This window comes from Thermobia domestica, chromosome 11 (genome assembly GCF_964235325.1).
Source record: "Thermobia domestica chromosome 11, izTheDome1.hap1.1, whole genome shotgun sequence".
NCBI classification, from domain to species: domain Eukaryota; kingdom Metazoa; phylum Arthropoda; class Insecta; order Zygentoma; family Lepismatidae; genus Thermobia; species Thermobia domestica.
Genome location: NC_137464.1, coordinates 68,365,078 through 68,378,579, shown reverse-complemented (window position 1 = coordinate 68,378,579; position 13,502 = coordinate 68,365,078). Strand labels below are relative to the sequence as shown.

The 13,502-nt window shown below is 34.9% G+C and overlaps 1 protein-coding gene across 1 annotated transcript in view; it reads right to left on the bottom strand.

The window, feature by feature from the left end:
- The window catches only part of LOC145665163 (uncharacterized), a 187,968-nt gene that overhangs the window by 14,669 nt on the left and 159,797 nt on the right, over positions 1-13,502 (bottom strand). Inside the window, exon 4 of the mRNA XM_081732446.1 lies at positions 8,449-8,503. Within this exon, the coding sequence (XP_081588572.1) occupies positions 8,449-8,503 (55 nt within the window). The remainder of the gene's footprint in view (positions 1-8,448; positions 8,504-13,502) is intronic.

Genomic DNA, 13,502 nt, shown 5'->3' with positions numbered 1-13,502 from the left:
GAAGCTACAATTAAATAATACATAACTATTCGCTCGACTTTTCTATAAACGCAGTTTCATTAGTTGCTAGTAAATAAATTTCCTACTTCACTAGGTCTAGTTTCCTTACTCTATTATCTCACAAAAAAAAAGCTTAGGTCATGGAAGTTGTTACTAAAACAAAAACAAATACTATCCTCAAATAATAACCATAAAAAACTCGGTTCTCTATCGAAAGGTGTTTGAAGTCTTCTGGACAATAAAATGACAGCTCAGACCTTAAGAGTGTGATTTTTCTTTTTGTAAAGTTGTTTCATTCTTACTTTACAATTCTGCACATGGAATGTGTTTCCTACTTTTTTCTTTTTTACTCTAAAGCAAATGAGTCCACGTGAGTGTTAAGTGAGCGCGAGCCCAGTTAACAGAAGTGATTGCGAGCCCAGTTAAGAGGGATTCTCTGGGGATTCTCGTGTCAGCGCTTGTGGAAGCAAGACGTGTAGTACAACTGCTCCTACAGATTTGCTTTCATTGCAAATATGTCTGACTTGTGTGGTAGTTGCAAGAAAGAAATTTCAGCCGTCAATCTGAAAGAAATTATTTCGTGTACCGGTGGTTGTGATAATTTTTTTCACGCCAAATGTACATCCTTGAAAAATGTTGAAAATATTCGGAAACTAGGAGCAAGAAAAGAACAGTGGAAGTGCGATGTGTGCAAATCGGGCAATAGTGCGGAGTGTACGCTAAACCAAGATACTGACTTGAAGAAGCTAGTGCAGCAAGTGAGTGAAATTCATGCAAATATGCCAAAAATTATGCAAATGAAAGATAATATTCGTGATCTAGAGAAAACCATAAACTTTCTGTCGGACAAATTTGATGACTTTGCTAAGGAAATTTCTGATCTAAAGAAATTAGTTAGTGATCTAACGAAAAGGTCGGAAACTTTGGAAACAGAAAACAAAAATTGAAAGAAGCAATTGGAACACTAGAGGACAAAGTAAGTGAACTAGAACAAAACAGTTAGATGAAACTATTGAAATAGTTGAAATTTCCGAGACAAAAGAAGAACAAACCAATAAAATGGTAATGAAGGTAGCGAAGGCAGCTGGAATAATAACAAAAAGTAAAGATATACAAAAATCCTATAGACTGCCCACATCAAGAGACAAGCCCAAAATAATTATAGCTAAACTTTCTTCAAAAGTAATTAGGGACAACTGGATTGAGAAGTTTCGAGAAAAGAAGAGTTTATTAGCGTCAGAATTCAAACCTGAGTTCCCGAACAATCGAGTTTTTGTTAATGAACAATTAACACCAAACAATCGAAAAGTGCTATACGAAACAAAACAATTCGCCAGGGACAATGGTTTCCGATTTGTTTGGGTGCGTGATGGAAAAGTTCTTCTAAGGAAAGACGAAACATCCCGAGTGAAACATCAAAAAGCTAGAAGATCTACAAAACATGCAAAACTAAATGGTTCAACAGGACTGTCAACTTCACTCAAGATGGAAGAGGTAATTAATGAAATTTTCTTATACCAAAATATAGACACTAACATCTGTAATAATATAGACTCTTTTAATGAATTATTTAATGATAAAACAGGAATCACGATTATTCAATTGAATATCAGAAGTGTTAGAAAAAATTTCGATGAATTTTTAGTATTGTTACAAAATATTGCTATATAGATATAATTGTCTTAACAGAAATATGGAAAAATGAAGCAACTTGTAACATTAACATAAACGGATATCGCTGTTATACAAATAGGTCTTTAACACGTGCAGATGGAGTCATGATATTTGTAAACGAGCAAGTTGACATTGACAAGGTAACGGAACTGAATCTTGCTGACGCCACTGGAATGCGCTTACATTTAAATAATACAGAAGGTTGTAACATAATAGCTATATATCGCACTCCAAGTGGTGATGAGAAAGCATTTCTACAATCACTAAATTATGAGCTTAAAAATTCATCAACTTGCTCTTTGCTTTTAGGTGATGTCAATCTAGATATATTAAGTGACAAATACTGTGAAAATATAGACACGTATTTAAACTTACTATATGGTCATGGTTATGTTTCATGCATAAATAAACACACTAGAGTTACAGAATATAGTAAGACTTGTATAGATCATATATTTTTAAAGTACCAAAGTCCACTGAATGTCACATCAGCTGTGTTGCAAACAAGTATAACTGACCACTTTCTCACTAATATAAATGCTCCCATTACAATGCTAAAGGGGGAAAAAATATCATATGAAACAACAATTATAGATTATACTTTATTAAATGAAGAATTGAAAAAATGTTACTGGAATCTGGTAATACACAGTAATTGTGTTAATACTGCAACTTCGAATTTCATCCAAATAATGAAAAATTGTATAAGTAATTCACGTATTAACAATAAAAATAAAAAAGTAGTAAATATCGCAAAATAAAACCATGGATAACAAAAGGATTAGTCAACTCTGTAAGAGAAACAGATAGATTAAGTCGTTTAGTAATAAAAAACCAAAACGATTTAGAATTTAAGGAATATTACAGAAGGTATAGAAATAAACTTACACAATTAATAAAAGAAGTTAAAATTGACTACTATAGAAAACAAATTACATTATGTAATAACAATGTTAGTAAATTGTGGAAATAAATGAACTAAACACTAAAAATGGTCTAGTAACGTTCGAACGTGATCCAATGTTAATAGTTTAAAGTTTTAATGAGCATTTTTTCATTGTTGGCAAAAAAAAAAAATAGTTAACAAAGAAATTGATGATAAAATAAATTTGAATTTGAGTTCCCAAACTAAAGTAGTAAACTGTATATTCTTCACTCCAATCACTGAACAGGAAATTGAATGCTTCATAAATGAATTATCACCAAAAACAACATCTGGTATAGACGGATTATCAGCAAGTGTATTGAAACATACGAAATCAAATATATTAAAACCTTTGCAGTATATCCTTAACCTAAGCTTAGAAACAGGTGTATTTCCCGATGATTTTAAGACTGCTGTAATAAAACCTATATATAAAAAAGGCTCAAAGGCTGACCCTAATAACTATAGACCTATATCAATCCTCAGTAACTGTGCTAAACTGTTAGAAAAATGTATGAAGAGAAGATTAGTTAATTTTCTTGAACAAAATAAATTCTTTTCTTCAAATCAATATGGATTTCAAAAAGGTAAAAGTACATCAGATGCGGTATACAATTTAACAGAGATTGTTTGTAAAGCTGAAAAAGTAATTGCAGTTTTCCTAGACCTAGCTAAAGCATTCGACACAATATCACACAAAATTCTCTTAAATAAACTAGAAAGATGTGCAATAAGGGGTATATCGCTATCTTGGTTTAAGTTATTTGAAAGACAGAAAACAGGCCGTCCAAATAGGTAATTTTCAAAGCAATTATTTATATGTAAAACAAGGAGTCCCTCAAGGAATTGTATTAGGCCGAATATTATTTTTAATTTCTATAAACGATTTGTGTAATTTAAAAATGGACGGACATATACAATCATTTGCTGATGAAACCTCACATATTTACTGGTAAAACATGGACAGATGTATTCAAAAAAACTGAAGCAGAAATGAAGAAAGTAAAACAATGGCTTGATAATCATCAGTTAGTATTAAATGCTGAAAAAACCAGGTATATAACGTTTTCACCAACTATAACAGGACAGCCAGAAAACATGTCACTAAAATTGCATTATTGTCAAAATACTGAAAAATGTAGCTGTAGTCCTCTTATTAGTGAAAATAAAGTAAAATACTTAGGTATATTTATTGATAAGCACCTAAAATGGTCTTCTCACATTACACATATCGCCACAATACTAAGAAAATTATTATATACATTTGTTCAATTACGAAACATTGTAAGCATAAAAATATTACGAACTGTATATTATGCTCTGATAAATAGTATACTTACATATGGTATATTAATTTGTGGTGCTGCTTACCCTACTCATTTAAAACCTCTGATTGTCCAGCAAAATAATATTGTAAGAGTATGTTTAAAAAAGGGACTTGAAAGTAGACTAGGTAGACTTTATGACCAACTCTCAGTATTACCACTTTCAAAATTATATTTGCAGACAGTATTAGTATATGTTAAAAAGAACAGAAACAAATTGGAAGTAATAAAACATACGTATAGAACCAGAAATTTGACAAACAACAATTTAGAAATTAGAGCAACGAGTAAATCTATAGCTCAATACCAAACATATTACAGAGCTTCGAAAATTTGTAATGAACTCCCACTCCGAATCAAAGATGAAAGTAATTTCAAAACATATAAAAGGTTAATTTTACAGTGGTTAAAAGAATTAAAAAGTGTTTAAAAAAACTATTGTTAGCTAAAAGTAAGAATAAATCTCATATGCTACGATAATAAAATAAATAAAACACGAGAATCAATAATTGAGCGCGAGCCCGAGTGAGCCCGAGCCCGTTTGACCGTGAGTGCCGACCTCACGAGCGTCCGGCTCGCAAGTTTGGACACCTATGGCAGAGACTATTGCAACAGCCAAAAGTGATCATTCGCTATTCTTTTACAAATAAAGGTTGTTTTCAAGAAGCTTATTTTGGACTTTTGGTTAAATTTACCTTTGGCTGTACACAAATCCACTTTGTGAACAGTTATGAAAATTTACAACTATTTACGTTTCATACTATCTCTAAGAAATGAGATTTTAATACGTTAGAAACTATGTATTTAAAAAATATGTTCGAAATGGGCAACAGCATCAATTTCCAGTAATAATTGTAATCTTCTGTAATTTTGTTCTGTATGTGACCACATAAATAAGATTTTAATTGTTTTACGGTAAAAAAATATTTTGTGAAATATAACGGAACACTATATATATATATATATATATATATATATATATATATATATATATAATGTGTGTGCAGGCCCATAGCCAACCCAAAAATGTAGGGGGGACCGGTAGAAGTTAGGGGGGCCCGAACCAACCATATTATAGTTCATTTGCAAACCTTTCGTTATCGTTCAAGGATCTTGCATCGTTTGGCCTAATCCTCGTTTCGCCTAACCAATTATCTGACACTTTTATGACAGATAAAAGATAAGCTTTATGTCCGCCACTTTAGGCGAAATAAGGATACTTGTTTGGCCTAATCCTCGTTTTGCCTAAAATGGTGAACTATAAAAAAATCGTGGAAATAAAACTAGAGGGAAATTTTTCGAAAAGAAATATTCCCTACTATATGAAGAACTGAGAAATACAGATGCAAAACCAGTTAAATCCCTCTTCCATATTCAGTTTCATAAACTGTTAAATCCCAAATCTGCAAATATCCTAATGAGAAAAGCGGAATCAAACCCGGTTAATTCCATATTTCAAACAATTTGAGGCTTCGTACTGTATAGGATTAGTTTAGTAATCTGAATATTTATTGCAACTCTTCGTAAATCATTCGAAATTTTATTTGGCAGAATTTGAAGTGTGTGCTTTCATTATTTATTTTTGGACTGAAAATTGAAAAAATGAAATATTTATTTTTACGTCCCACGCTTGTGCGTTAGGCTAAAAAAAGACGGTGATGATGAGAAATGGTGGAATTAAGAAAGTGGGAGGAAACGGGAGAACCCCGAGAAATCCACGAGCACGGTGTTTGTCCACCACAAAGTCCACATGGCGCGAGCTGGAATCGAACCAGGGACCCCAAGCACCGGAGGTGAACGCAATACTACTGAGCCACCGCGCACCCTGGACTGAAAATGGAGACTATACGTCTTAACCTAACTGTTCGTGAAACTTTTCTGTGCTTATTTGCTTTTCTTTAATAATTACTACACAAATGCACGCAAAATCGAAAGAAAACGATACTCAAGCAGCGATGACCATAATTTTGTTATCAGACAACACCAAAATTGTCTAGAAAACGTACAAGACACATGAAAAACTGGAAACGAAATGTAGCCAAAAAGACAAGGTGAGTGGATTGTCTATGGTTAAAAATCGTTTGTTTTGTATTTCAGGGTAACTCTTTACTTTGAACAGAACATTGTTGGATTAGGTTCTTCTCTAAACGGTCTCTTCAGATTCAGCAGAACCTCTTTCTTAAAATGTCTCGTGTCAATTATAATTCAAAATCATAACATGCTTCTGGTACAACATGTTAACAAATTTTTGCCAGTTATTTACCATTTCTGATTCTCTTTCTGCCACTGCTTTGCTCAAACTCAACATTTGCACATTTTGTTTTGCTATATTTCAAATTCATATATTGGGATAATTGGCAAATTAATATTCACCCTTTGTTAGTCCATAAAAGGTTACAAACTCTTCCAAAATATAGTCATTCAGTTTAAAATGTATACGGATAGGTATAATTAACTCCGCTTGTAGTTACGAAGGGTTTGACGATTGAAAACAGCTCAAAACTCACGTTTTACAAAGAGGTTTTTGAGGAATAGGAAACCGAGAAGATGGTGATTCACCAGAGGACGACGACGATATGGATTTCCATTTAGCAGATGATGATGGAGAAGAGGTTACATCATTAAATTTTTTGCACATTTGGATCCATTGTTTTCCATCTATGTATCCATATTCATTTGTGCCAATCTTGTGCAATGTATAGTTGGTAATACCCCCACACCCATATTTTAGTAGGCATCATACTGATTTCTGACTCTGACTCCCTTTCTTTTTGATACGTTTTGTATCTTGAGCCTCAACAAAAATGGCCGCTCGTCCAGATGCAATAGCTGTTACTTTCATTTACATACGCAAAACCTGTTAAATCCAAACTATTTTCTTCAATAACGCAATTTACAGACTAATGTGATTATACAGCTTTCGACAGACCTACATTATTCTTAATTTTTTAATGTTCTCTAGTTTCTAATGTTATTTTACAATTATGACGTGTTTAAACAGTTTTTCTCGATTTGTCACAAATTTTAAAATGTGAATTTAACGGGTTTTGCTATTCACCTACTCATATATATTCGTATATATCCATGGTCCTAATAAATACATAAAGGAGTTTTGGTAATCCTAACTCCTCGAAAATAGTTAATATAATATTAGTCTATATATTTTGCATTTCATAATTCTTTATATACTAGGAAATTTCCTCTTATATAATTTCCCTCTAGTTGAATTTCCACGATTTTTTCTTATTGTCCGGCATTTTAGGCGTAACGAGGATTAGGCCAAACGAGGATCCTTTTTTCGCCTAAAATGGCGGACACAAATCTTATCATTTATCAGCCATAAAAGTGTCAGATAATTGGTTAGGCGAAACCAGAATTAGGCCAAACGTGGCGACACGGTTTAAAATTGCTGTGATAAAATCAGTAGGCGGCCATATTGATGACGTCATACTTGGCATAAAGCTGTGCCGGACGAAAGTCCACCAAGGAATTTTGACATACTGGACCACGTATCTGTTCAAAAAGTAGAGTATTGGGGGATTCCCCGCCCCCCTGGACATGACCAAAATGTTGTCTGGCTCATGGACTATCTAGGAAGGGTCGGTCGTTTCTAAGGGTACAAAGCCAAAATTTGTTACAGCTAGAGATTTTGAGGTCTGCAGAAAAAGGAAAATTTTGGTTTTCGTCCGAAAAACTAAAAACACTTTTTTAGCTTTTTTCACATAAATATTATGTACCAGGTAGTTTTTATTATGCTTAACCAAGAACTACTGCCCCAGACATGACGTTATACCTTTGTGCAAAACTTTCAATTTAAGCCCTTGTACACAGAATCTATCTACATAAGATTGATTTTCCTTTAAATTTCACTTAATTTCTTTTAGATTTTCTGACAATTATTCATTTATTATTCGTGATTGAAAATATCATAGTTATTTTATTAACATTTATATCTCACTTCCTGTTTTACATCAAGCGGCAAAAAAGAAAAGCGAATGGAATCCAAACTGAAAAACTGAATAAAAACGTTGTTTTTTACCATATTTTCCATCTCATAAAAAATGTTTTTAAAACACTTAACAACACATAAAAGTATAATTTAATTACAAATCAATTTAGTGCCATTGTTTTGTAGCAGTATTTATAGTACCTTGTTGAAACGTTTGCCTTCAAACTGTCAAATATAAATCACAGTAAATTGTGTAATCTTCTGTTACAAAAAAAAAAAAAAAAAAAAAAAAAAAAAGTATTTTTCGAAGTCCATTTGTTTACTATGGAGTTTATATTGACACAAATCTAAAGAAGAACTACACACACAAAATATTATAAATGGTGCAGAATAATATGGTTAAATTATCTAAACATTTTCAATCCAATTTGGACATGATCCGCACAGGAGCATTAGATCAATCTATTGTAGCAGATGCGGTAAGCTGTGCATTTGGTCATTCCTTGCACGGAAGAAATGTCATTCTGTTTTTCGATCGTGCTAACAATTTCTAAAAGTGCTAAAAATTTACTTACACTGCTTGCAGGCCCTATCACTTTTAGTTGTGTAACTTTTTTTCCTGCTTCCGATCTGAAAGTAAATAACAAGAGGTAGAAAAATTAAATTTTGGAAATTTCACATGGAATAGGGTGGAAAAGCTTCCCCCTAGTGAGACAGAAAACATTTATTCTCAAACCCCTCACAAAATCCCATCCTTCACGTCCCACCGGCAGTTCAAAACTTCGAAAACCTCGAAAAATGCAAACCATGGAACCCCAATATGGAATAGGATGGAAATGTTTCCTTTTAGTGACAAAAAATTATTTATTTTCAATTTTTTCATAAAATTTCATCTTCCATCCTCTGTTGGGGGTTGAAAGTTTCAAAAGTTTTGAAAAATTAAATTTTGAAGTTTTCATTTGGAGTGGGGTGGAGGGACTTTCTTTTAGTGAGACAAGGAATTTTTTTTTTTTCTAATTTTTCATAGTTTCATCTTCCACCTTCTACGGAGATTGAAATCCTCAAAAGTACCGGAAAACTTCAAATTTGGACTCTTAAAGTTCATTTTTTTCTTGTTTTCGACAGCCTGTAACTCCAAAAGGAAGTATTTGTGTACCCAGGTTGGTCTATCATGGTGTCAGTAATCACTTCCTAAACGTTGTCGGTGTTGTTTGAAAACACTATATATATATTAGCTTTAGCTTTCATTTAACACTCCTAGAAATATATTTAACTATTAAAGGACTTATGGTTTCAGAGTTTCATTATCGCAATTAAAAAGGCATACAGTTAAATGAAAGTATATTTGTGGCATTTAAGTATAGTATTTTATCCCTATTTTTCTAATAAAAAGAAATATTTTCGTCTTAAACATCGTTCCGGTCTACCATAGCCAGTGGACTATGACGGAGCTTAAACGGAGCATGTTACACCACTAATCGCTGCTCGAACAGTATAGTGATGCAAAATTGTCCTTACTTCACGTTCAATATTAGTAGTACCTTTTATTCTTGTGCTAATTAAAAGTTTTGTGCTTTTCGGTTGCAAAACATGTAATTCTTCATATCCCACACTTCGAATCACTACTTACGTTTATGTCCTTCATAGCATCAACATTTAATCACGGAATTTCGATGTGTCCGAATAGTTTTGTGAGACACTATATCTTTTTTAGATGATAACGCTAGGTGGAGTAATAAACCCAGTCCGTGTTTCCGCCAGTGGTGCCAACCCGTGAGGAAAATTCCATTTTGTGGGATTTTTTGATGGTTATTATTCGAAGTGGGATAAAGGGAATTTTAGTCGAAATTGGCAACATATAAGATGGGAGTTTTCATTATATGTATAATCCACCGCAGCAAAATTCACTACGAGCGCGAAATAGACATAATGAGTCATTAACCCTTTCAGGATTTCCACTTTCTGAGGTAAATTTTAAACTTACACTCAAACAGCTACTGCTTCCTTACTATTTATCATAGTATCGTGGTTCATACCTCGCTCTTTGTTTTAGGATAGAGCATATTTTTCAATGGTACCACTCACTTGTCCGTATTATACACCAAAAACGGGGAAATCGGGGAAAACCGGGAGATTTTTCGAAAAAAATTCCAACTTTTTGCGTCCCTCTGGCCTGGGCCTGGGTTCACATAGGAATCTGAATCGATAGATAGATAGATAGATAGATAGATAGATAGATAGATAGATAGATAGATAGATAGATAGATAGATAGATAGATAGATAGATAGATAGATAGATAGATAGATAGATAATGTAATAGTAAAGGAGATTTCCCTGAAGGCCTAAGAGCTACAATTCTTTATTGGCTTTAGCGTTCATGCAGTTGATGTTCTCAGTACCGAGCGCATGTGACCTCAACCTCACGAATTGATCGTGAGCTTATTGAGTTTGATGGCACGATCACGATGTATAAGATCGAGTGAGGGAGGTCGAAAGGATTTTAAGTGTGAGGTCGAATGTGTCAGATGTTAATGTTGTGAGTATGAAGTTAAGTGTTCGTGTGATCGAAAAGGTGTTATGAGCGTTATGTCGATTGTCGAAATGATGTGAGGATGAAAGCGTAAAGTTGAAAGGATGTTGTGAGCGTGATATTTGAGTTATGTTGTAATCATGATATTGAGTGAGCGTACTGTCGAAATGATATTATGACTTAATGCGTGTGAGGTCGAGTAAGTGTTATGTCGGATTAATTAGGTAAGTATTAAATTAGTAGTATTGGCACGATACTCACGGAAAATAAGATTTCCTCGTCTTGTTTGGTGAAAGTGTCGTCTGTTGAAGTATTGTTCTGTCTCGACTTTCAAAGTTTTTTTCTCGTCTAGTCTCGATCGATTCTAGAAAAACTTTTCTCGTTCTCCTAAACTTATACATAAACTTTATTAAGCTCCTTCGTGGATAACCGGTTAGGATACACGCCTTTGGAGTGGGAGATCCGGGATAGATTCCTGGCGGGGGCTCATGTAGTTCGGATTCCAGGTTAATCAGCAGGTTCCGTCTCGTATAGCCTCGCTGATGAAAGAGACGTTAAACTCAAAATCAACTAAATTTTATGCCCTGATTTTGTTTCTTAATTTCATCTAGAAGTTATCAAAATCTTTCCGTGTCAGAGAGGTTCACGTTCAGGAAGAGTATGATGTACTTAGGTAACAACATTTAAGCCACATTTATTATTAAAGTATACACTCTTAAAAATTTCCTTGCTCAGAAATGAGAAAAATGCATGTTGAAAACAAAATAAGTAATGTTTACTCATATTTGAGGATAAATGTCTCATTATTTCCAAGTGAGTTTTCATTTGTGAGCTCAAGGCAAATTTCCAGGTTCCCATTTATGAGATTTTCTCACTTCTTAATAATGAGAATGGAATAGTGCGTGATTTATAATATAATAGATGATTAAAAAATAACGGTAACAATCTTACCGAAATAATATTACTATGTTTTACTAGGGAGTAATATTGCTAGGGCTTAATTACTATTCAGAAAACGAGATAAAGGATTTCGGTTGTAGCAGAGTGCGAATGGATATGAGTACGCAGTAGGTGATGCAACTGAGGTGGCGGCGTATAGATACATGTCATGTGACAGCGGCGAGGAGGAGCATACATATCAACTTTCGAACGTAAGTTTGGGTGAATTGTAAACATACTACCATAAACTAAAAGTTACTGTAGTACATTCGTTAGGGTGTAGAACGCTGACCCCCTCATACGGGTTATATAGGCTATAGCAGTCAGGTTGGCTCCTATATGTATTAAAGCTCAATACTCAATTCACATAATAACAAGTGCAGCAATAACAAGTGAAGGCGGATTAGAGCCCCGTAGGGCACGTTGTTTTCTACATTACAATAGAACGGGGAGGCATGTCAATGTTTTACACCCTTCGCCATTCGTTATAATGTGCAAAATAGCTTATGTACAGAAACAAAGAATACATAAGTCATCTGTGTAGTTAGAAACAGCGTTACAAAAGAGTAATTTATTATTATGGAACTGTAATACGAAGATACTTTGTACTGATCACCTAGCATAGATTGGCGCCTCCTCTTTTCGTTACCAGTAATCGTTTTAATGACACACGTTTGCAGTTTTTTTGTGGCATAGAACTGTACGCATTTGCTCAAATTTAATGTAGAGGCTGCGGTAGCTCAGTGGTAGAGCGTTCACCTCTGGTGCGATGAGGCCCTTGCTCTGATCCCAGGATTCCCAGCTCGCGGCAAGTGGGCTTTCTGGTGGATAAACACAGTGTGCATGGGTTTTCTCGGTGTTCTCCCCAACCCCGTAGCCAGCCCAAATTTTTTGGGGGGGCGGTAGAAGTTAAGGGGAGCTCGACCCAATCATATTATACTTCACCACCATATTATAGTTCATTTGCAAGCCTACCGTGAAACTTTTAGGGGGCCAGCCAAAGTTTAGGGGGGCCCGGCCCCCCGTGGATACGGGCCTGGTTCTCCCATTTCTTACCACTCTCTTCATTGCACTATGTTTTTCATTCTCATCATCATTGTCTTCTTTAGCCTACCCAACACAACAGTGGGAAGTAAAATTTCATTTATTTTTTAACCCAACGTCCGACAATTGTGCTCCAAAGCTGAGAGAGACAGCGATAGAGATGGATAGTAATGGTGTAATGAAACTGTGGACATACGTTTCTTGGCAATTTTTGCATGGGTTTGTGACCTTGTTTCCAATCTGAATTGAATCTTTAGCAGCGGAGTTTCAGCACTTTTATGAGAGGCAGAAACGGTCGTATGCCCCTGCCGTAATGAAGAAGGTGGAAGGTAGGGGCTGAGTCCTGGAACTCCGGACCTTCCCCGAAATCGCTACTTTTATGCCTTTTTATAATTTAAGGGCAATTTTACATATTTTAATACAATTTGTCTTCGTATTGAACTTGGAACCCCTCCGAAATAAATTCCTGCGTACGTTTCTTGTAGGAAGAAACTGGAGAATCCTGGAAAGCCCACGAAAATGGTGTTTCTCATGTAGGCAACATTTTGTATGGTAAAGAAATAGGCATAATTGACTGCGATGACTCAGTGGTAGAACTATCCTGCATGCATGAGGTCCCAAATTGATTCCACCTCCGTCAAGTGGGCAGTGTGAGTAAACATCTTACATGGGTTTTCTCGGGATTCCCTCACTTTCTTCATTACAGCACTTTCGCTCATTATCATCATAACGTCTCCGTGAGCTTCGTAGCATAATCGTCGGACGTTACACTCCAACATAAATTGTTGCCGTCATGGGCCGCGATCAGGGAAGGCAAAGGGGGCAGCTGCCCCCCCCCACTTTTCTGAAATGGCCTATTAATGTATATAGTTTCAACCAGGGAAATTTGTATATCAACATTGATATACAAATATTCAGATCATGACTTACCCCCCCACTTTTAACGTCCAATCGCCGCCACTGGTTGGCGTTATTCTGAAGTAGACGGATAATTCTTGAATCTGAATTATCAAGAAGTTGGTATAATGTTGGAGGAAACGGGGAATCTTGAGTAAACCACGTCGATAAAAAAGAAAAGTCTTGAGAAAGTGGACAGTGATGAAAAGGAAAATGTT